This window comes from Hyperolius riggenbachi, chromosome 5, assembly GCF_040937935.1.
Source record: "Hyperolius riggenbachi isolate aHypRig1 chromosome 5, aHypRig1.pri, whole genome shotgun sequence".
NCBI classification, from domain to species: domain Eukaryota; kingdom Metazoa; phylum Chordata; class Amphibia; order Anura; family Hyperoliidae; genus Hyperolius; species Hyperolius riggenbachi.
In genome coordinates, this window is record NC_090650.1 from 208,384,786 (window position 1) to 208,409,905 (window position 25,120).

A 25,120-nucleotide genomic window follows, 5' to 3' on the forward strand; every position below is an offset into this window, starting at 1 on the left:
CCAGTTTACCTCATCAAAAGCTTTATGAGCATCTAGTAGTAGAACTGCGCTGTTTTGGTGGGTGGAAGGGTAAGCCTTTACTTGTTCAAGGATAGTGAGAAGCTTCCTGATATTGGAGACTGCTGACCGTCCCTGTGTAAATCCTACTTGGTTAGGATGGATGAGTTTGGGCATATATGGGGCAAGTCTGTTGGCCATTAGTTTTGTTAGAATTTTTAGGTCCTGATTTATAAGAGAGATGGGGCGATAGGACTCTGGTTTGGTAGGATCTTTATTTTTCTTGAAAATCAGCTTGATATAGGTTTCGTTGGCTGAAGATAAGAATCGGCTGTCTTTTAGGATCTCATCAAATACATTGGCTAGAGTAGGAGATATATCTTTTTGGAGAATTTTATAAAATTCTGAGGATAAGCCGTCAGGTCCAGGCGCTTTATTATTCGACAGATTTTTTATTACTAGTGTGATTTCAGAGGCTGTGATGGGGGCATTAAGGTCTGCTAATTCATCCTGGTTAAGGGTTTTGAGTGGGATTTTCTCTAGCCATGAGAGGCTTTTATTTTCATCACCCGAAGCGGGAGAAGAATAGAGTTTCTTGAAAAACTTAGAGAAGATATCGTTGATGTCTTTTGGGTGGTGCTTGAGCTCTCCAAGGTCATTTTGGAGCATTGATATGGGAGATGGGGCAAATCTACTCTTTGCTAAGGTGGCTAGGAGCTTCCCGGCTTTATTGCCAAATTTAAAAAATTTGAGGGCCTGATATGGTCTGGTGAAGGTTTCTCTCAATTTCAGCCACTTGTCTGTTAGAGCTTTGGCTTTTAGCCATTGTGCTCTGCGGTGAGGGGAGGGAGATTGCTTATATTGGATATAGGCTTGTCTAGTGAGTTGTAATTGTTGGTTATATTTTTGGAGCGCTAAACGTTTCTTGGAGCTTGTGTGAGCTAAAATTCGACCTCTGAGCACAGCTTTAGCTGTGTCCCAGAATAAATGGGGATCTTTTTGATGTTGGGAGTTATCTTCTTTGTATTCCAGCCACCAAGATTGAAGTAAAGAGTGAAATTCTTCATCATTGTATAGGTGGGAGGGAAATCGCCAGATATAGTCAGTTCCTCTGGGTGTATGTTCTAGGAGATTTATAGATATAGGGGAGTGGTCAGATACAACGAGATCCATTATTTCAGCCGACTCCAATCTGGAGCAAAGTGATGCTGATAGGAATAGATAATCTATCCTGGAGAAGGATTCGTGTGGGGAAGAATAAAAAGAATACTCTCTGTCATAGGGATGGAGATATCTCCAAGTGTCTTGTAGGGATAAGGAGTTAGCGAGCTCAGATAAGGGGGTGGGTTTGGCTGGACCTGGGGTGATTTTGGGTGTCTTTAGCTTCCTATCTTCGAGTGTATGCATGACATCATTGAAGTCTCCCCCCATTAGCATTTGTTGGGGATTGATAGCAAGTATTTGGGTGTGAATTTGCTTGAAGTAATTATTTTTCCCCTCTTGGGGACCATATACATTAAATATGATTAGAGGATCGTCAGGAAAGTTGATTCTGATCGCCACACATCTACCCTCCTTATCATTGAAAATATGATCAACTGAAGCGTTAATTTTTTTACTAACTAGTATAAGGACTCCCGCTTTCTTATTGATAGCTGGGGAGCCAAAGCATTTGGAGACCCATTTCTTGTTCATGAATTGTATTTCCTGGGCCCCCAGGTGTGTCTCCTGCAAAAGAGCAATGTCAGCATTACTATGCTTAAAATGTCGTATAACTTGTGCTCGTTTTACAGGGGACCTCAAACCCTTGACATTCCAAGAAATCACTTTCATATTATGGGTGTTTCAAAAAAGTGAGTATATGGTGGCGAGCAGTGTATAGCAGATAAGAACAGACAGATATGCATAATGAGTAATGACATAATCCATGTATTGAGAACAACAAACCCCAGAGAGAGCAACCCAAAAATAAAAGTAAAAATAGAAGTAAAAATACAGGAACCAAAAGAAGAACTTATGCTCCAACAGTTTAGTATTGATTTCCTACGCCAAATAAAAGCGTATGGTGGCTGAAGATAGTGAGGTATAGTTGGAGGGAGCAAATCCAACTTCCTTAGAATAACAAGAACTAAGAAAATATGCGGAAGCATGGACTTCTCTTCTTCCCTGTAGCTCCAAAGCTTCCTCGCATCCGAAGCCAGAGAGGGAGATCCCTCAGACCGCAGCAGTGCTCTTGGACCTGAGCAGATGGGCTAAAAATCACGCAGGATCATCATCATCATCTCTTGACTGCGGCGCTGGAGAGGCGGCTTTCCGATTGGGAGAGGAGAATCGCGCACGGAGGTAAGAATCCGCGTCTTTGGGATTTTTGAAGATGCGGAATTTCTCGTCGTCCTCCATTATTTTAAGAGTGGCCGGGTATAGGAGAGAGAATTTGATGTTTCTTAAGGCAAGAAAGGAACAGGCTTTGGTGAAGGTCTGGCGTCTCTGGGAAACTTCGTAGGAATAATCATTGAATAACCTGATGGTTTTATCTTGCTGGAGTAGCGGTTGTTTTAGAGACTTGAACGCTCTGAGGATCTTGGCTTTCGCATTGTAATCTAAATAGCGGACCATGACTAGTCGTGGGGTAGCTTTCGCGGATTCCGACTTAGGTGGGCCTACTCTGTGGGCTCTTTCCACTTTGAAGTTCCCTTCCAGGGATAGTAGCTGGGGAAGGGTGACCTCACAAAACTCAGGTAGCGTATCTGGGCGTATATGCTCGGGCAGACCCACCACGCGGAGGTTATTCCGCCTTGATCTGTTTTCCAGATCCTCAATGCGATCGTGGGAGATAACATTCTGTTTAGTAAGATAGTCTATCTTGTTGAATGCTTTGTCTAGATCTCCTTCGCATTGTGCAATGCGTTGGTCAGCATCATCTAGCCTGGCAGAGTGTTTCTGCAACTCTTTAGTAATGGACGATAAGGCCTTGGAGACAGCTTTCCCCACTGCAGCTTCCAGGTCTGGGGTGAGATGTTTCATCATTTCTTTGGCCAGGGCTTTATAGTTTAGAGATGGTGGGGCTCTCCTACCGTCTTCCGAGGGTGCATCAGAGTCCTCTCCCCAGTCAGGTTGTGAGGCCTGGGAGTCGTGACGGGAGCCGCGCTTCCCTGTGCCAGGCGCCATCTTGCCTCGTGGTGTTTGCTGCGCTGTTTCACCTCGCGCGTTGGTGGAGCGGGTGAGGTAGCGGTCCATGGATGATGTCTCCGTGGTCGGGAGACTGTGGGCCACCCGGTGATGCTATCCTCGGGTGTGTGAGTAGGTTTTTCACCGCCGCGGGCTGCCTGGCTTAACAGAGCTCAGCTACTTGCTTCCTCCCATACAGGCGCCGGAACCGGAAGTCGGGAAATACCTTCTTAAGATTTGTTTGGTTAAAATCTCCAGCAATGATGAAAATTGCATCAGGGTGTAAATTCTGTTGCTTACTAATGATATCAAACAGTTGTTCATTTGCTGACTTAGTATTGGCATGAGGTGGAATGTGTACTGCCATAATTATAATAACTGTATGTTCCCTGGGTAGGTAAAACGGTCGACATCTCAGCATTAAATATTCCACATCAGGTGAACAAGACTTGTTGATTATGGTTACGTTAGTGCACCAAGCATTATTGATATAAACACAAAGTCCTCCACCTGTTTTCTTGCCAGAATCATGCGTTCGATCAGCACGGTGAAGCGTGTGACCTGCAAGCTCAACTGCAGCGTCTGGTATGGAGGGGTCCAGCCATGTCTCCGAAAAAATCAAAAGGCAACAGTATCTCATAGTTTTATACGTGGAGATATCCAGTCGGAGCTTATCCATTTTATTTGCGAGGGATCTCACATTTGCAAGCAGTGCGCTAGGAAGAGGGGTTTTATGTGGAGTAGCTCTCAGTCTAGTTAGCAGTCCTGATCGCTTACCTCTCTTTTGTTTCCTCTTGCTTCGCTTTCTGCCCCGTCTATTTCCGAGGATAGCAGTGGTTAACGAAAGACCCGGGGATCTAAGAATCTCCTGCGGTATTGATTCCGTGTTAAAGTAATCTCCTGTGCTGCTTGATCCGATCTGTAGAAGCTCCTGGCGTTTGTAGTGGATGCTGGCCTTTGCTTGTAAGGCGGTGAAGGTCAGTAGGAAGAAAATTAATAGAAGAGAGCACCAATGTGGGTAGCATGAAGCCGCTGCGTCTGTGCGCGCCGCCATCGTACTTGGTCTGGGCTGCAGATGATGGTTCTTGTGCTGCAGATGATGGTTTGTGCTGTAGATGATGCTGATCTCCAGAAGGGAGAGAGAGCAGAGAGATGTTACCTGCTTCACAGCCTGTGAGACTTGATCTCCCACCTAGTCTGCACCCTCAACTCCTCAACTCCTCCAAAGCCTCCAACTCCTCAGATGACAAATTACAGAGACCAGAGGTCCTGTATGAAAGGCGCAGCAGATCCCTTTCAACCACCAAAATAAATGTCTTTAGACTCGGGCTGACTGAAAAGGGCGGAAACCAACGAAACCTATTTCTTAACTCTAAATCCATCAATGAGGGTTGGTATCCCACAGGCAAGATATCCGGCATATCAATCAAATCGGTCAGGGTTTCATCCTCAGCAGCCACCCCACTTTGGAAGTCCACTAAATCTGCCAGGGCCTGTCTATCTTGTTCCGACAAAACAATTTGAGGCACTGACCGTATGTCCCTCTGAGAGGAACTTGTACTTAATAATTTCATAAGGATTTTACGTCCAAAAATATGTATATCGGTCGATACCTCAAAGATATTAAAATTATAAGTCGGACTGAATCCAAGGCCCTTGGCCAGAAGATTTTGTATAGATGTTGGAAGAGCCTCGCCTGTGAGATTAACAACCCGTAATTCATCTGAGATGTTACTGGATTTGGTCTCGACGGGTGCGCCCTCCCCGCTCAGCCCAACTGCCCCAAAAAACGCAAGGACGAGGGTCCCAAAGATGGCCCATCGCCCATCTCCTCTCCCGGGGCTGAGTCCAAAGTTCCACCACATGCTCCGCCTACCGGAGCACCTTTAGGATTTTTATTATTGTTCTTCTCCTGCTGTTTGTTTCGATTATTTGACCTTGTGTCGTATTTTTTAGGGCTCTTTTTGGAAACTGTGGAGTCACTGGTTGCAATCGAGCTCCCACTTGCCACAGAGGAGTTGGACTCAACCGCAACCCCTCCTTCAGATGGAGGTTGTATCGGGGCTGGTTTCGCACCCCTTGGTTTTATCGGTTTGGGGGGACGGTATCCCCACCTGTAAGCAGATCCTGTCCTGTATGCCACGCGATCTCTCAAGAGTTTCTGATCACGCTGAATCAACGAATACAGCTCAACAAAAAACGGTATAAGTCGCTAGACCCGGAGCTAAGACTCCAATTAACCTATTCAAAAAAGGTATTTATCCCTTGGTGGGAACAAGCGACACCACCGAATTATATCTATACATATTTCTGCACTGCCCCCCAGAAAACAAATGACGTAAAATTCAAGGGAACTTGGGGTTTGGAAGGCATGTGCAGAAAGTTACCACAATAAGATTTATAAAAGTAGAAAATATCTTTATTAATCATAAGTTCAAATTTTAAAAAACACAAATACACCTGTACAGTACTGCCGGTAAATCAGCATTCACCCACTGCACCCATCCACATTCATCCATTCCTGGCTGAGATCACCTAATGTGATCAGGGATCCCAAAATATTGATGGATATGCCAAGCCAGCAATAGCATGCAATGTTCATTAGTCCAGCTTAAGATTTGCGGTTAGTAAGCTGCAGCAACCCCAGAGAAACAAGACAGCATAGATTGCATTTGGTTCAGTAAACCGTATCATGCCCATAGAAGACCATATTGTTCATGCATCAGCAGTAGAAAGCATACTGTACCAGCTCCTGAAGTGACCGGATTCAATTCAGTACAATTCAGTGCAGTCCTACAACCTACCGCTGGAGTTATATGAGGAGACAGAACCCGTCTGGACGGGTGAATCAGCTTGTAAGTATGTTGACGCTTGAGTGCTGGGGCTGTATGGACACAGATCAACCAACCGTGCAGCAGCATCCAGCAACATGCAAAAGTGTCGATGCCCACAGCGGGGTGTCAAGTCCCAGAGGTGCAAAGCGGCAACTTAACGAGATCCAGCAAGAACAGAAGCCATCCGGCGATGATCGGCCACAACCAGTAGGGAGCAGCGGGTGGCTGATACAGGCAGCATCCAGGGTGTCGGAGCCACGCCGACCGCCCTAACATGTTTCGCCGGCTCTTCCGGCTTTTTCAAAGGGAGGCGTGGCTGGGCTAGCGTCACTGCCTTACCTAAATACGCAACACGCGGCCAACCAATCAGGCTAGCGTTTGCGTCATCCGCCCCCAGGAGGAAGCCGCAACCAATCAGAAAAAGGCTCCACGGGGAGAAAAAAAAAAAAAGGAAAAATAAAACCAGCAGGAAACTTTTATCTCTACCAGATTTTTTTTCTTGTATTGCCTGTGCTCCTGTTGAAGAGCCTACCCCTCTTTTTTTCCTATTTTCCGATAGTGTAATGTCCCTGGAAGATGCAGCTGCGGGCACGCAGGGTGCTTCCGCAGCTGCCTCGGTTTCTGTGGCGGGTGGCTCACCCGTTCCTCTGGCATGTAGCACGCCGAGGACGGGATTGTCAGTTGCTCATAGGGTTGCTGTATCGCGCGGGCGCGCGCACAGACAGGACCTTTATGCTGGGAGGAGGCACGTCAGCTGACCGGCCAGTCGGCTGACGTCAGAGGAGACTCACGGCGCTCCAGATTGGCTGATTGGAGTGGGCGCGGCCGTGGGGTCTCCTCTGCTTCTTAAGCCTTCGGGAATCACTCGCAACCTGTCTGCTGTTGCGAATACTCTGTGTGAGCGCTCAGACCTTAGACAGTATCCGGTGTGTTTTGATCCAGGAGGAAACTGGGGATTTCACACAAGACTAGGATTATTGAATTATTGTTTATTACTTTATATTCTGTGTATGACTCTGGCTCTCCTCTGACCTTTGCTCTTGCTTATCGATTCTGTACTTCTGCCCATCTGATTCTGTTACTGACTCTGCCTGAATATCACTACCCTCTTGCCTGCCGATTTTGTATTATCTCTGACTGTCTGTTACCGATCCTAGCCTGTCTGACCACTCTACTCACCAGTGAGCCTTTGTCACTGTTGAGGTGCTTCAGATAGTACCCACCAGCTCCTCCACTCAGTATATCTGTTAGCTATACTTGTATTATTGGTGATTCTGCAGATCATCACATAATCAGGTATAGTGTCTGTATTATTGGTGATACTGCAGATTACACAATAATCAGATGTCTGGGTTGCTACACCAATCTTTCCAGATAGTTTTTGAATTGTTTTTTTCGAACGATTTTCATTCAATTCTAGGTAAATAGATTAAAAAAGTTCGAAAAAAAGGATTAAAAAGAGATCAGAAAATCGAAAAATCGATCGAAATTCAGATTGAACATGTTGAAAATAATCAATCTGGCAGGTAAATCTAACAGAAAATTGTATGGTGTGTACCTAGCATAACTGACAAAAGAGTGTGCAAGGGAGTAGGGAGGCTGGCTGGTATCTTACTATTTTGGCAGCTAAACTGCCGTTCAGGAAATGCCTTTGAAAACAAAGAAAACCCTGTGAATCCACTATGAGGCGATGGACTAGTCGGTCCTGTCAGATTTTAACTGCTTACTTTTTTCGCTGGAATGGTCCTGTAAATAAAAAAAAAATGGCATGCTCCGTTTCATGTGTCTTTTAGCATGGTAGTGGATATTTGTAAAGTTTGGAGTGGTGTCTTGGTGGTGATTTGTTCAATATCTGTGAATTCCTGAGAAGCTTAAACTTAAAATGTGTGGATTTAGCAAGCTATGTTTGTAGTTTGAAAAGAGCAGGCTTTGATTGGTGTGGCATTGTGTGAGGTTAGTAGAGATATAATCTCACAACACGTTTTTTTTTCTGTTCACAGGTGTGGAAAAGTGAAATATGATTATCGTAGATTACCCACAACGTCAGTCGTCATTGCTTTTTACAATGAGGCCTGGTCAACTCTCTTGCGAACAGTGCACAGTATCCTGTATAGTTCTCCAGATATCCTTCTTGAAGAGATTATTCTTGTCGATGATTATAGTGAAAAAGGTATTTTTGTTAAAAGTTTTTGTTATAAGTGAACACAGACATTACTTCCATGAGACAAGGTGTAAGGCTACGTTTACAGTGGTGCATTGCAATGCGGCATAATGGCTGCTTTGTAATGTGGCTAGCTGCCCTGCAGTGCTCCACTTATGCTTCATTCACAGTGCAGTGGATGTGTTGCAGTGTAACGGCGTGCAGCATCACAATGCACCAAATACTGTGTGTTACTGCAAAATGTGCGCTTCAACGGCAGCACTGTATGTGACGCAATGTGTGACTAACGTGTGGCGCCGCTTTCACACTCTGCTATGTTGCCTTCCTGCTGTCACATGGAACACCACACTCACTGTGAATGTAGCCTTCAAGTGAACCCAAAATTAGAGTGATACAGAGGCTGCCATATTTATTTCCTTTTAAGCAATACCAGTTGCCTGGCTGTCCTGCTGATCCTCTGCCTCTAATACTTTCAGCCCTAGACCTTGAACAAGCATATGCAGATCAGGTATTTCTGACATTATTGTCAGATCTGCCAAGATTATCTGCATGCTTGTTTCTGGAGTTATTAAGACACTACTGCAGCCAAATAGATCAGCAGGGCTGCCAGGCAACTAGTATTGTTTAACCACGTGAGGCCCATAGACTTACACCCCCCCTAGTGACCAGGCTATTTTTTGCAATTCAGGGCTCTGCAGCTTTAACCACTTAAGGACTGCAGTCATAAAACCCCTTAAAGAGACACTGAAGCGAAAAAAAAAATATAATATTGTGAATTGGTTGTGTACTATGAATAATTACTAGAAGATTAGCAGCAAAGAAAATATTCTCATACTTTTATTTTTAGGTATATAGTGTTTTTTCTAACATTGCATTATTCTATAATATGTGCAGATTACACAACACTCAGCATTCAAAATGAGTTTTTCAGAGCAGTCTGTGAAGTAATGACATCTCCTCTAGCAGAGGAAAAGTAAACAGTTCAATTACAGTTGAGATAATAAAAGTCAGATAACAGCCCTCTCCACGAACTTGGTCGGAGAGCTTAATGGCTTGTTTGCATAGAGATAACAACTGGAGTTTCTCAACTCTTCCTGTACTGGAAACAATTACACTGATGTATCTGATCTTAATGTTTTATTTCTTAGCTGTGCTACACATACAAATCATAATATCATCATTTTTTTTTCGCTTCAGTGTCTCTTTAAGGACCAGAGCCTTTTTTTCCATTCAGACCACTGCAGCTTTAATGGTTTATTGCTCGCTCATACAACCTACCACCTAAATGAATTTTACCTCCTTTTCTTGTCACTAATACAGCTTTCTTTTGTTGCTATTTGATTGCTGCTGCGATTTTTACTTTTTATTATATTCATCAAAAAAGACATGAATTCTGTCAAAAAAATGTTTTTTTTTAACTTTCTGTGCTGACATTTTTCAAATAAAGTAAAATTTCTGTATACATGCAGCACGAAAAATGTGGACAAACGTGTTTTTGATTAAAAAAAACCCATTCAGCCTATATTTATTGGTTTGGGTAAAAGTTATAGTGTTTACAAACTATGGTGCAAAAAGTGAATTTCCCCAGTTTGAAGCATCTCTGACTTTTCTGAGCACCTGTCATGTTTCATGAGGTGCTAGAATTCCAGGATGTTATAAATACCCTCCAAATGACCTCATTTTGGAAAGAAGACATCCCAAAGTATTCACTGAGTGGCATGGTGAGTTCATAGATTTTATTTTTTGTCACAAGTTAGCGGAAAATGACACTTTGTGACAAAAAAAAAAAAAGTTTCCATTCTTCTAACTTGCGAAAAAAAAAAAATGAAATCTGCCACAGACTCACTATGCTACTCTCTGAATACCTTGAAGTGTCTACTTTCCAAAATGGGGTCATTTGTGGGGTGTGTTTACTGTCCTGGCATTTTGGGGGGTGCTAAATTGTAAGCACCCCTGTAAAGCCTAAAGGTGCTCATTGGACTCTGAAAATGACAATTGTTTGATTTTTTTTTTTACACACAATTGTCCATTTACAGAGATATTTCTCCCACTCAGCATGGGTATGTGTAAAAATACACCCCAAAACACATTATACTACTTCTCCTGAGTACGGCGATACCACATGTGTGGCACTTTTTTGCACCCTAACTGCGCTAAGGGGCCCAAAGTCCAATGAGTACCTTTAGGATTTCACAGGTCATTTTGCGACATTTGGTTTCAAGACTACTCCTCATGGTTTAGGGCCCCTAAAATGCCAGGGCAGTATAGGAACCCCACAAATGACCCCATTTTAGAAAGAAGACACCCCAAGGTATTCCATTAGGAGTATGGTGAGTTCATAGAAGATTTTATTTTTTTGTCACAAGTAAGCAGAAATTGATTTTAATTGTTTTTTTTTCACAAAGTGTCATTTTCCGCTAACTTGTGACAAAAAATAAAATCTTCTATGAACTCACCATACTCCTAACGGAATACCTTGGGGTGTCTTCTTTCTAAAATGGGGTCATTTGTGGGGTTCCTATACTGCCCTGGCATTTTAGGCAGGGGCGTTCCTAGCGCTGTTCAATCTTGGCCCGTGCCACGAACCTGGCGTAGGGTGCCCCTGATCTGGTTATGGGGGTGCCCAACACAGGTGCCCCGAATGTATGGGCATTGGGCACAGTCAGCCGCACAAGTTATGAGCCAATGCGGCCGCCGTTCGCTCGATACGGCGGCCGCTCACATTTCCGGCTCCCGACATCAACTTGAAAAGTGACAGGCAGCATACGCTGCCTTGATCCGCCCCCCTGCCGCCCTTGCTCCAATCAGAAGCAGAGGAGCACCTGGCAGGGGGCGTGGCATTCAATTGAAAGGCAGGGGGCTGGAGCCATGGAGCGTGACTAGCTCCGCCCCCTGCACGGAGTCTGACCCAGGCAAGAAGGCAGCACATGGCGTCATATTGGCGGCACCGGCTTCCCCACCTGCCAAAGCATCCGCTCGCTCTGCCGCCAGACTGCTCCACGCCTCCTCCACCACAGAGCAGCAGACCAGACCACGGCGCCGCACCACCATCTGGCCGCCGCCTCAGGCTTCGCCGACGGCCGCCTCAGTCTGCCTCACCCAGCCGGTGCCCCCCGGCCCCCACAGTGCCTCTGAAGTTTGTGTGCAGTGCGCCTACTGCCAGTGCCTGCCAGACCACCACCAGGTGAGGGGGGAGCGGCGGCGGTTAGAGGGGGGGCCTCCCTGTCACTCACTCACTACCTAAAGGGCCTCCCTATCACTCACTCACTTCCTAAAGGGGCCTCCCTGTCACTCACTCACTTCCTAAAGGGGCTCCCTGTCACTCACTCACTTCCTAAAGGGGCCTCCCTGTCATTTACTCACTACCTAAAGGGGCTCCCTGTCACTCACTCACTTCCTAAAGGGGCCTCCCTGTCACTCACTCACTACCTAAAGGGGCTCCCTGTCACTCACTACCTAAAGGGGCTCCCTGTCACTCACTCACTACGTAAAGGGGCTCCCTGGCACTCACTCACTACCTAAAGGGGCTCCCTGGCACTCACTCACTACCTAAAGGGGCTACCTGGCACTCACTCACTGCCTAAAGGGGCTCCCTGGCACTCACTCACTGCCTAAAGGGGCTCCCTGGCACTGGCCACTCACTCACTGCCTAAAGGGGCTCCCTGGCACTCACTCACTGCCTAAAGGGGCTCCCTGGCACTCACTCACTGCCTAAAGGAGCTTCCTGGCACTGGCCACTCACTCACTACCTAAAGGACTACCTAAAGGGGCTCCCTGGCACTCACTACCTAAAGGGGCTCCCTGGCACTCACTCACTGCCTAAAGGGGCTCCCTGGCACTCACTCACTGCCTAAAGGGGCTCCCTGGCACTCACTCACTGCCTAAAGGGGCTCCCTGGCACTCACTCACTGCCTAAAGGGGCTCCCTGGCACTCACTCACTGCCTAAAGGGGCTCCCTGGCACTCACTCACTGCCTAAAGGGGCTCCCTGGCACTCACTCACTACCTAAAAGGGCTCCCTGGCACTCACTCACTACCTAAAGGGGCTCCCTGGCACTCACTCACTGCCTAAAGGGGCTCCCTGGCACTCACTCACTGCCTAAAGGGGCTCCCTGGCACTCACTCACTGCCTAAAGGGGCTCCCTGGCACTCACTCACTGCCTAAAGGGGCTCCCTGGCACTCACTCACTGCCTAAAGGGGATCCCAGGCACTCACTCACTGCCTAAAGGGGCTCCCTGGCACTCACTCACTGCCTAAAGGGGCTCCCTGGCACTCACTCACTGCCTAAAGGGGCTCCCTGGCACTCACTCACTACCTAAAGGGGCTCCCTGGCACTCACTCACTGCCTAAAGGGGAGCCCCTTTAGGCAGTGAGCCTAAAGGGGCTCCCTGGCACTCACTCACTGCCTAAATTGGCTCCCTGGCACTCACTCACTACCTAAAGGGGCTCCCTGGCACTCACTATCGGGGTCCCTGTCACTCACTACCTAACTGGAGGCACCTGTCACTCACTAGCTAACCTGGGGGTCCCTGTCACTCACTACCTAACTTGAGGGGCTACCATATTAAGGGGGCATTCTGTGAAATGCTGTCTATTTATGTGCCTCATGACTGCTGAATTTGTCTTGTTGGGAGCCTTATGATTTGTTGGGGGCCTCAAGATTGCTGAATTTGTCTTGTTGGGGGCCTCATGATTTGTTGGGGGCCTCATGATTGCTGAATTTGTCTTGTTGGGGGCCTCATGATTTGTTGGAGGCCTCATGATTGCTGAATGTGTCTTGTTGGGGGCCTCATGATTTGTTGGGGGCCTCATGATTGCTGAATTTGTCTTGTTTGGGGTCACATGATTGCTAACTGCGAGACTATGGGAAAAGCTGAATCCTTATCATATGAGACAATAGCATTAAACCTACTTTTTTAGCTTTTTAAAACAGAAAATAAACCTGTGAGGTTCTAAAAAATTGAATACATTTTTCAGGAGTAGGATGGATGAAATTGTTTATCTTCACAGTTTATTTTCAACTTGGATTTTCCATAATGTTCATGTATGAGTTAAAATGTTTGTACAGTATTTAGTTTAAATTGCTGTTGCCACTTTGCGATAGATAAGGGACTTTTGGGTTGCAGTTTTGGGCACTCGGCCTCCAAAAGGTTCGCCACCACTGTCATAATCTAATGTCCCACCATTGCTAGGTTCATGTAAATTTGTCTCCACCCGTTACCACACCTATATTCTGGTCCATGGCCCACCCATTTTTCGGTGGCACGCTAGCTGCAGTGTGCTGAATTCTGTTGCCTACAGTATGTACAGTATACGCTGTTCTCTAGTGCCTGCACTGTGTGCTGATTTACCTCCAGTGTGTACAGTGTAAGGTGTTACTCTGTGCCTTTACTGATTGTAAACCAGCTATATTGTATGCTGATCCCTGCTACTTTCAGTATGTACAGTATTCGCTCTAAAACCTGGTACACACATACAATTTTGATTAGCCAATTTTACCTCTGTTCATAAAATTCATTGTCTGTTGGCCCACTTACTGCATGGGGGTGGTAAAATTGGGGGTCAGTGATTGACCAATCAAAATTGTATGTGCGTATACATCTTTGATCTATGCCTATACTGAGTGTAAGTTATCTAAATAAAGGACAGGGGGCTCCATCCAATATTTCGATGGGCAGGCCCGTTATCTGTAGCTTACACCGCTGCTAAGTTCATGTACATTTGGCTCCACCCATGGCCACACCCACTCACCTCATGGTCACGCCCATTTTTGCCGCTGCGCGCGCCGCATATACCTCCCCACCTGGTGCCCACAGGTGCCCCCGATCTCCAAGGACCCTAGAAACGCCTCTGATTTTAGGGGCCCTAAACCGTGAGGAGTAGTCTTGAAACCAAATGTCGCAAAATGACCTGTGAAATCCTAAAGGTACTCATTGGACTTTGGGCCCCTTAGCGCAGTTAGGGTGCAAAAAAGTGCCACACATGTGGTACCGCTGTACTCAGGAGAAGTAGTATAATGTGTTTTGTGGTGTATTTTTACACATACCCGTGCTGGGTGGGAGAGATATCTCTGTAAATGACAATGTTTTGATTTTTGTCCATTTACAGAGAGATCTTCTGAGTACGGCGATATCACATGTGTGACACTTTTTTGCAGCCTAGGTGCGCTAAGGGGCCCAACGTCCTATTCACTGGTCATTTTGAGGCATTTGTTTTCTAGACTACTCCTCACTGTTTAGGGCCCCTAAAATGCCAGGGCAGTATAGGAACGCCACAAGTGACCCCATTTTAGAAAGAAGACACCCCAAGGTATTATGTTAGGTGTATGGAGAGTTCATAGAAGATCTTATTTTTTGTCACAAGTTAGTGAAAAATGAAACTCTGTGAAAAAACAATAAAAATCAATTTCTGCTAACTTTTGACAAAAAATAAAATTTTCTATGAACGCTTCATACACCTAACAGAATACCTTGGGGTGTCTTTTTTCTAAAATGGGGTCACTTGTGGAGTTCCTATACTGCCCTGGCATTTTACGGGCCCAAAACCGTGAGTAGTCTGGAAACCAAATGTCTCAAAATTACTGTTCAGGGGTATAAGCATCTGCAAATTTTGATGGCAGGTGGTCTATGAGGGGGCGAATTTTGTGGAACCGGTCATAAACAGGGTGGCCTCTTACATGACAGGTTGTATTGGGCCTGATCTGATGGATAGGAGTGCTAGGGGGTGACAGGAGGTGATTGATGGGTGTCTAAGGGGGTGGTTAGAGGGGAAAATAGATGCAATCAATGCACTGGGGAGGTTATTGGTAGGGGGTCTGAGGGGGATCTGAGGGTTTGGCCGAGTGATCAGGAGCCCACACGGGGCAAATTAGGGCCTGATTTGATGGGTAGGTGTGCTAGGGGGTGACAGGTGGTGACAGGAGGTGATTGATGGGTGTCTCAAGGTGTGATTAGTGGAGGGAATAGATGCAAGCAATACACTGGCGAGGTGATCAGGGCTGGGGTCTGAGGGCGTTCTGAGGGTGTGGGCGGTTGATTGGGTGTCCTAGGGGCAGATAGGGGTCTAATCTGATGGGTAGCTTGTGACAGGTGGTGACAGGGTATGATTGATGGGTAATTAGTGGGTGTTTAGAGGAGAGAACAGATGTAAACAATGCACTTGGGAGGTGATCTGACGGCGGGTCTGCAGGCGATCTGATGGTGTGGGTGGGTGATCAGATTGCCCGCAAGGGGCAGGTTAGGGGCTGATTGATGGGTGGCAGTGACAGGGGGTGATTGATGGGTGGCAGTGATAGGGCGTGATTGATGGGTGATTTATAGGTGATTGACAGGTGATCAGTGGGTTATTACAGGGAAGAACAGATGTAAATAATGCACTGGCGAATTGATAAGGGGGGGTCTGAGGGCAATCTGAACGTGTGGGCGGGTGATTGGTTGCCCGCAAGGGGCAGGTTAGGGTCTAATCTAATGGGTAACAGTGACAGGTGGTGATAGGGGGTGATTGATGGGTAATTAGTGGGTGTTTAGAGGAGAGAACAGATGTAAACAGTGCACTTGGGAGGTGATCTGACGTCGGGTCTGCATGCGATCTAATGGTGTGGGTGGGTGATCAGATTGCCCGCAAGGGGCAGGTTAGGGGCTGATTGATGGGTGGCAGTGACAGGGGGTGATTGATGGGTGGCAGTGACAGGGGGTGATTGATGGGTGGCAGTGACAGGGGGTGATTGATAGGTGATTGACAGGTGATCATTGGGTTATTACAGGGAATAACAGATGTAAATAATGCACTGGCGAATTAATAAGGGGGGTCTGAGGGCAATCTGAGCGTTTGGGCGGGTGATTGGGTGCCCGCAAGGGGCAGATTAGGGTCTAATCTGATGGGTAACAGTGACAGGTGGTGATAGGGGGTGATTGATGGGTAATTAGTGGGTGTTTAGAGGAGAGAACAGATCTAAACAATGCACTTAGGAGGTGATCTGACGGCAGGTCTGCAGGCGATCTGATGGTGTGGGTGGGTGATCAGATTGCCCCGCAAGGGGCAGGTTAGGGGCTGATTGATGGGTGGCAGTGACAGGGGGTGATTGATGGGTGGCAGTGACAGGGCATGATTGATGGGTGATTGACAGGTTATTGACAGGTGATCAGTGGGTTATTACAGGGAAGAACAGATGTAAATAATGCACTGGCGAATTGATAAGGGGGGGTCTGAGGGCAATCTGAGCGTGTGGGCGGGTGATTGGTTGCCCGCAAGGGGCAGGTTAGGGTCTAATCTGATGGGTAACAGTGACAGGTGGTGATAGGGGGTGATTGATGGGTAATTAGTGGGTGTTTAGAGGAGAGAACAGATGTAAACAGTGCACTTGGGAGGTGATCTGACGTCGCGTCTGCAGGCGATCTAATGGTGTGGGTGGGTGGTCAGATTGCTCGCAAGGTTAGGGGCTGATTGATGGGTGGCAGTGACAGGGGGTGATTGACAGGTGATTGACAGGTGATCAGGGGGGATAGATACGTACAGTACACAGGGGGGGGGGGGGGTCTGGGGAGAATCTGAGGGGTGGGGAGGTGATCAGGAGTCCCCAGGGGGCAGTTTAGGGACTAAAAAAAAATAGCGTTGACAGATAGTGACAGGGAGTGATTGATGGGTGATTAGGGGGGTGATTGGGTGCAAACAGTGGTCTGGGGGGTGGGCAGGGGGGGTCTGAGGGGTGCTGTGGGCGATCAGGGGGCAGGGGGGGGGGGCAGATCAGTGTGTTTGGGTGCAGACTAGGGTGGCTGCAGCCTTCCCTGGTGGTCCCTCAGACACTGGGACCACCAGGGCAGGAGGCAGCCTGTATAATACGCTTTGTATACAATACAAAGCGTATTATACGCTTTGGATGAGGCAGATCGGGGGTTAACATCCCGCCGGCGCTTCCGTATGGCCGGCGGGTGGGCGGAGCCTAATGCCGGCGGATGCGCGCGATCCCCGGCCCGGAAGAGTCCAAGGACCCAACGCCAATGTGCATTACGTGGTCCTGGGGCTGCCACTTTGCCGCCGCCAATGTGCAGTGGGCGGTCGGCAAGTGGCTAATAGGTTGCTGCAGAGCCATACAAATTATGTATTCATTATGTATTGAATCCCCCCTCTGAACAGAGCTTTCAGCATGCTCGATCCCCTGCAAACCACGCCTCCAGGACTTAACATGAATTGACGTTACGCGGTTCTGGGGAGCTGCCGTGTTTACACCTATCGGCGTGACGCGGTCTTTATGTAGTTAAAAGGAAATAACTTGTAAAAACAAAACAGAGGACACCAAGAGCCCAATAGTGCAATATTGTCTGGTAAGCTCAATATATAATGTAAAGTCAAAGGTTCTTATACTCACAAAGGTTTGTTACCATCAGGTAACCACTTGACAGGCAGGTGGGGAGTATTAGTACCTGACCCCACTCAGGTATAAAAGTCGCTCTCTGTAGATAGGAAAATGGGGAAAGAACCCCTCCACCAGGGGTGGACTTAATCGTGCTGTAATATGTACGAACAGAGGCGCCAAGCAGAGTAAAACAATGTTCTAAAAATGATAAAAAGAGGGAAGTCGAGGTGGACTTACCTCCCTCTGGTAGTGGACATATACTCAAATGCAGAGTAAAAAATATACAATTTATTCACAGCTCCATAAAATCGCAACGCGTTTCGCGGTCAACAATCCCGCTTCATCAGGCAGTACAGGAGCATATAAAACTGTAACAGATACAAGCATGCAAATCAATATACCACAGATATGGACCATTAGCTCAAAAATATAAAAATGTGAATACAAATTTATGCGAAGCAACTCGGTATTTTTAAGATAAAAAAACCTTGTGTTGTGGAAACTGCATGCATCTACAAGCATGCATATCATTAAGCCACAGATATGGACCATTTGCTCAAAAATATAAAAATGTGAATACAAATTTAGGTGAAGCAACTCTGTATTTTTAAGAAAAAAAAAAAAACCTTGTGTTGTGGAAACTGCATGCATCTACAAGCATGCATATCAATAAGCCACAGATATGGACCATTAGCTCAAAAATATAGAAGTGTGAATACAAGTTTATGCGAAGCAACTAGAAAGTATCATGTGAATCATATTGCCTTTTGGAGTAATTGGACTGTGCAAAAAACTAGACAATAGGATAAAAGTGCAATGCTTAAAAGATTGTTCATAGGCAAAAGTGCAGTGCTTATCACATTCAATAGAAGGGGTCTAAAGTGCTACGTCATGTATCCTTTGCAGACACAAAAAAAACAATCAGTGGGCTCTCTGCCAAGAGTAGCCTCTTACCTGGTTCAGGTCCATAAAGTGTTTGAGCGCCTCTGTGAGGACGGGCTTCATGTTGAGTTCTATATATAAAAAAGCTATGTCTAGCAAGTGGCCAATGGGAGTGCGACACGCATGCAGAATACACGTCCCCATGGTCACCAGCCAAACACAAAATGGGGGCGGGTGCGACGTTAATGTCACATTAGTGGTGGCGGCCATTTCTTTGGTGGAACTAATATACATGTATGGAGAGTGCAGTGAAAAAGGTCACATCATAGGTGGCGGCCATATTTTTGGTTGTAAACAATGTAAGGTGTGGAGAAAAAAAGTCACATCATTGGTGGCGGCCATGTTTTAGGTTGGAAACACTGCAGTGATGAGGTCGCATTAGCCTTGGCGGCCATCTTTAGGGTTTTAAAGTGTCACACTAAAAATAAAAGGTTTATGAAATAGAGGTCAAGTACAGTAGAAAAAGGAAATAAATATGGCAGTCTCCATATCACTTTCACCTCGGGTTCACTTTAAACTTCTCACCACTGTAGGGTTAACAGAAAAAAAAAAAAGACCTTGCCAGTTGACATTGAGAAGAAACGGAAATCCTGATAAAAATGGACTGCACTACCATATGTAAATGCAAATAGTCTTTATTCAAACACTTTGTCAATAACAATCATAGAACCATTTAAAAACAATGTACATAGCACAACAAGAGCAACACTCAACAACACAATATTACCGTATGGGGAGGATGAAGAAACAAAGTGCAGCACCTCCTATCAATTAGTAGTAACCCTGTAGAATGAATAGATAACCATCTGGGATCAACAATCCAAGGGATGTAAAAATCACTTAAGTGCTTATGTAATCTGTAATAAAATGCAAAAGATTGTGACTACAGGAATCTGGATATACTCATAAACAATGTGATGTAAAGTACATATGATGAGCAATGCATATAAGGATAAGCAATGCAAGCGAACTGTGATATACATACATAATACAGGATAGCGTCCAAAAGTGATCAATAGCAGCAATTGAGTAAGGGCGAAGGGAGGCTCCACGTGTGGCATGGTCCACATGACCACTTTGTCAGGACTCCTAATATGGAGTTTCATCCCACTAGTTTCAGGTTGTTTAGTTTATAGGACATCCGAGGTGACATGTGACATAAGACATGTGTATGTACAGTGCCAAACACATAAATAACTATACTGCATTCCTTTTTTTCTTTCTCTGCCTGAAAGAGTTACAAATCAGGTATGCAAATTGACAGTTTCTGTCTGATTTGGGACCGCCTCGGACTATAGCATAACCCTCACTGATAAGGAATGGCAGCCATAAAACACTTTCCTGTCAGTGAATGGCTTCTGAGAGCAGGCAAGAACTACAAAGGATCAATAGTTCATGGATTTTAGCTCTGTCATACTTCTATGATTGTGTCAATGAGAAGAGGCCATGAAACAGTAAAAACTTAAAAAGTTGATTCAAATATAAAATAAAACAGTGGGATAACTAAAAGAGTCATTTTTAGAAGGAGGAGGACAGATACAATTGTTTATCTCATTAGTTTATTTTCACCTCGGATGTCCTTTAACCAATGAAAATGAGAAGTGACAAAGTAATTACTGAAATATAAAAAAGAACAAGAAAAAAAGTTGATACCAGATCTGGTCTGCCACCATAAAAGTTACTTATGTAATATATTGTACCAAGTGGGGAGTTTTAGATGAAAGAAAAGCTGTACTGAGGACAAGTGCTCGAAAACCTAAACAGAAATTCTTAAAAAAGAAGGTTCCTATATAAGGGTTACAGTCAAACTGTTAAAAGATCATGTGAGAATGTCAGGAAATTAGACAAAAGTAGTTTTGCTAATAAAGGAGTACAAAGGATGAATAACCTGTCCCTTGCCCAAGAAAACTTTTAGAGAACTATGAATATGAACAAATATTAGTTTCAGTTTAATAAAAAGAAAATATTAAAATACTACAGCTGAAGCAGGAACAAACGTGAATTGATTTTTCAATGGGTTCAAGTGTTTTAAAGGATACCTTAATGATATATATTTATAAAACTACTGTGTTTGTGGGAAATTGTGCAGATGTAGAGCGCACTCGCAAGGTGCCCAAACAGACATACTGTGCATGTGCAGTGTAGTATGTCTGGTTCGGAGGGCACCAACCGCGCCGACTAGGAAGTAAAGAACGGGCTTACCGCCAGGAAGGTTAAAAAAATATGTGGCTAAAAACTTTTTGTAACTGTGACAGCTACCTTGTTTCACCCCATTCTATGTTCCTCCCCTCTAGTACTCCCTATTATAGCGCAATGGATACAGAGGCGCCAGCAGAATAAAAAACATGAAACGATTTGTGAAGAGGCGCTGCATCTAACTGCACAACGGCTGAGTTACTCCTTTTTGTATTTTGCCTGAGGAAGCAGGTGTGAGACCCGCAAAACGCGTTGCAATTGTTTTATTTGGAGTACAAATTAAATTTTGTCTTTACCAATCACATTGGTTGTGTTTGACCTTCTGGGGAGGTAAGTCCACCTTTACCCCCCTGATTTTACTGTTTTTAAATCGTTTCATGTTTTTTTTATTCTGCTGGCGCCTCTGTATCCATTACACATTGTTATCCACCTGGTGGATGGGTATGAAAACCCCTTTTTTCCTACTACGGAGAGCGACTTCTTAGCCTGAGTGGGGACAGGCTTATTTTCCCCATATGCGCTAAGAGTGGTTGCCTGACACTTGGCAACCCATGTTTGTGAGTATATCTCTGTTTGCTATTACATTTATACTTTCTATATCATCAATAATACACTATTGGGGGCTCCCGGTTGTTTGTGTTTTTTTCTGTTTTTACATCCCTATTATTGTAGCCTGTGATAGTGTTTTTAATTGTAGCTTCCAAAATTGTTGTGCTCCCCTGTAATAGGGTTCTTTATTATACTGCCTCACTAACATACTGTTTTTCATCAATGTGTTCAATAATTGTATTGATTCCTAATGAAGTCCTTCTTAGAAGAGCCAAGGAGGTACTTTTTCACCTCAGCAACTGAGGCTACTCTCATCGGAGGGAAAAATGTCAAGGAACCCTGCAATGTCCTTGAGGAACCATGGGTTTCCAGGGAACCCTGGTTGAGAAAGGCTGCTCTAGAGGTTTGAACTGGAGGTTTCCTTATTTTTATCTTTTTGTTATTTGCGTACTGTACATATATTTTTACTTTGAAGTGTACAGTTAACACAAGCTTCTAAATATTTATCGTAAATGGTCTTTATACATATTATATGTTTCAGTGTTTTTCTTTTGTTATCTAGACTTGCATGTTATTTTTACAACATTTCATTTGTCTGTTATTAAAATGTGATTGTAGAGCATCTTAAGGCTCCTTTGCAAGAATATGTGTCTACGCTGAAGAAGGTGCGACTGGTCCGTGCTACCAAGAGAGAAGGACTTGTGCGAGCACGGCTACTAGGAGCTTCTAAAGCAACAGGAGAAGTCCTAACTTTTCTTGATTGCCATTGTGAGTGCCATGATGGTTGGTTGGAGCCACTTATGGAAAGGTACACAAATCTATATAGATTACATTAAGCATGTTTTGTATTTTTTAAGTGTGTTAGGTGGCCATATACTCATCGATTTTCCAGGGCTGTGAAGTTGGATTCAAGGAGTTGGAGCATTTTTTTGGGCACCTGGAGTCAGAGTTGGTGGTTTCATAAACTGAGGAGTTGGATGAATTTTGAACCCACTCCATAGCCCTACAAGGTCTGTGGAGTCAGTATTGAGGAGTCAGAGCAATTTTTGGTTCCTGGAGTTGGAGTGGGCAGTTTCATACACTGAGGAGTCAAGAGTAGGAGTTGGAGTCTGATGATTTTTGTACCGACTTCACAGCCCTGCAATTTTCTCATTTGATTCCTTGCAAGTTTGGTTCATCTACTGGGACTCTGTTCTCCAAAATGTCAGATCGATTGATCTTTGACTAAAAATCGATTAAAAGTATTGATCAGACAGGATGAAAAATGTAAAACAATCAGGGCAGATCAATGGCCTATATCTGTGCACTGCATCAAACAGTGCAACTCTGCAGTTTGATTGATTTTCAATAGATTCCCTTATGGAGGGAATTGATTCCTTCTGAATCATTCTTTTCAGAAAGGAATCAATTGCTTTGGAACATTGGGTGGATATCTATAGAGTGTGTAGCCAGCTCAAGTTTTTGGTGTATTTTAAAAAAAATTAAATTTTTTTAAATGAAAATGTATGGTGCTTCTCAAGTAGTCTTTCATATATATTGTTTTATTAAAAGATGGATATAAAATTTGTATATATAAGTTAGTTTTAAGTGTACCTAAGGGAAAGAAAATGTCCCGAGGGGGAAGCCTCTGGATGCTAAAGATGCTTCTCCCATCCTCATCAGAGGGGATCCAGCGCTGGGACCCCGAAGATCTGCTTGCCGCAACCCTCGTGCAGGCGCAGTGTCAGCTTCCTGCTTGGCCTCCGGGCAGAAATAGCCAAGCCCGATCGTGTCTGCTTTACGCGCAGACCCTGCGCAGTATTGCAGACCCTATTGGGCTCAGCTATTTCTGTAGCAGGATAGTGTAATGGTTAAGGGCTCTGTCTCTGACACATGAGACCAGGGTTCAAATCTCAGCTCTTTCTGTTCAGCCAGCACTTATTCAGTAGGAGCAAGACTCCCTAACACTGCTACTGCCTATAGAGCGTGTCCTTGTGGCTGCAGCTCTGGCGCTTTGAGTCCACCAGGAGAAAAGCGCGCTATAAATGCTGTTTGTTTTGTCTTGTGCAAAGCTCGCAGGTGTAAATGTTTTGGTTGCTGTTTCTCTGGGGGAGCCCTCGCTGGATCGGCGCTGCAGAGGAGGACGGGGGAAGCCTCTTTAGGATCCAGAGTCTTCCTCCTCCAGGGGTATCAGATTTTTTTTTTTCATTTAAAGGACAACTGAAAGGAGAAATATATGGAGGCTGCCATGTTTATTTCCTTTTAAGCAATACCAGTTGCCTGGCAGCCCTGCTGATCCTCTGCCTCTAATACTTTCAGTCATATACCCTGAACAAGCATGCAGCATATCAGGTGTTTCTGACATTATTGTCAGATCTGACAGATTAGCTGCATGCTTGTTTCCGGTGTTGTTCAGACACTTCTGCAGCCAAACAGATCAGCAGGGCTTCCAGGTAACTGGTATTGTTTAAAATGAAATAAAAATGGCTGCCTACATAGTCTTCTCACTTCAGTTGTCCTTTAAGTCACAGGTGTCCTATTAAAGAGGCCTTTTGATATTCTCTGGACTTAAATCCTAATACTTTAGCTAAATTACTGAGTTGCAAACTTATTTAACCTCCCTGGCAATCAGTTTCTGCTGGATTTCTGAGCAAAAAGTGATCCAATTAATTTTCATAACTTTTTTTTTCCTGTAACCTAACAAAATGTGTCAAGCGGGGGTCTAGTGTACATTTTGAGACCAATAAAAGCTTGAAACACAAAATCGAAACTACATTTCAAAATTACTCCCCCAAATCTCTGATCATTTACACTTCCAAGCTGCAGCTGCTCAACCTGCACTAATACAATAGAGATGATGGGCAGATTCGACCAAGAGACAGATCTTTATCTAATCAAATCTGCCTATACTCCGCAGGTTGATTCCCGATAAATTTCATCATAAAATTGTTCGGGAATTGGCCGTGCCCGTTGCCTCGTTGCTGCCCCCCCCAATGTAAAACCTGTCCTGAGTAGCCCACCGCGTGGTGCCCATATGTCTTTGGAATCCCCTGCAGATTATTGCAGGTAAGTAGCCAGGTCTAGGTGCCCCCAGTTTAGGCTAGGTAGGTGCCCCCCCAGTATAGGGTAGATGGGTGCCCCCCAGTTTAGGGTAGATAGGTGCCCCCCAGTAGAGGCTATATAGGTGCCCCCCAGTATAGGGTAGATAGGTGCCCCCCAGTATAAGGTAGATAGGTGCCCCCCCCCCCAGTACAGGGTAGATAGGTGCCCCCCAGTATAGGGTAGATAGGTACAGGAGCCCCACAGTATAAGTTAGATAGGAGCAGGGGCTCCTGTACAATGTAGCCAGCATTAGGAATGTACAGTAAAGTTCTCCCCACCCCCCCTAATACCCCCGATGCAGCCGCTGCCCACTAGATTCATACCCAGCCTCGTTCCAGCGAGCGCCCCAGCCGGTCTGCACAGCTCCGCATATCTTCCGGTATGCGGAGGATCGGGGCTGAAGTCATCAGACGTCACATGACTTCAGCACACATCCTCCGCATACCGGAAGATATGCGGAGCTGTGCAGACCGGCTGGGGCGCTCGGTGGAACGAGGCTGGGTATGTATCTAGTGGGCAGCGGCTGCATTGGAGGGGGATCAGGGGGTGGGGAGAACTATACTGTACATTGCTAATGTTGGCTACATTGTACAGGAGCCCCTACACCTATCTAACTTATACTGTGGGGCTCCTGTAGCTAGGGAAACCCCCTGAGCGCCATGCCCGACACTGTCGGGCATACCGCTTTCAGCAAAAATTCCTTGCCCGACACAGTGTCGGGCATACCGCTCAGGAGGTTAAAACTGTTGGCAACCAAAGGCTGACTCATATCAAATGGCAGACAGCTACTTTTTTGCCAGCTACATCTTGGCGAAGGTTCCTTAGTCCGGAAAAGTTCAG

The 25,120-nt window shown here is 45.4% G+C and overlaps 1 protein-coding gene across 3 annotated transcripts in view; it reads left to right on the forward strand.

The window, feature by feature from the left end:
• Nucleotides 1-25,120, forward strand: part of GALNT12 (polypeptide N-acetylgalactosaminyltransferase 12) — a 118,003-nt gene that overhangs the window by 24,169 nt on the left and 68,714 nt on the right. For all 3 annotated transcript variants that reach the window (XM_068236659.1, XM_068236660.1, XM_068236661.1), the window contains exons 2-3: nt 8,000-8,169; nt 21,818-22,007. In XM_068236659.1, the coding sequence (XP_068092760.1) occupies nt 8,000-8,169; nt 21,818-22,007 (360 nt within the window). The remainder of the gene's footprint in view (nt 1-7,999; nt 8,170-21,817; nt 22,008-25,120) is intronic.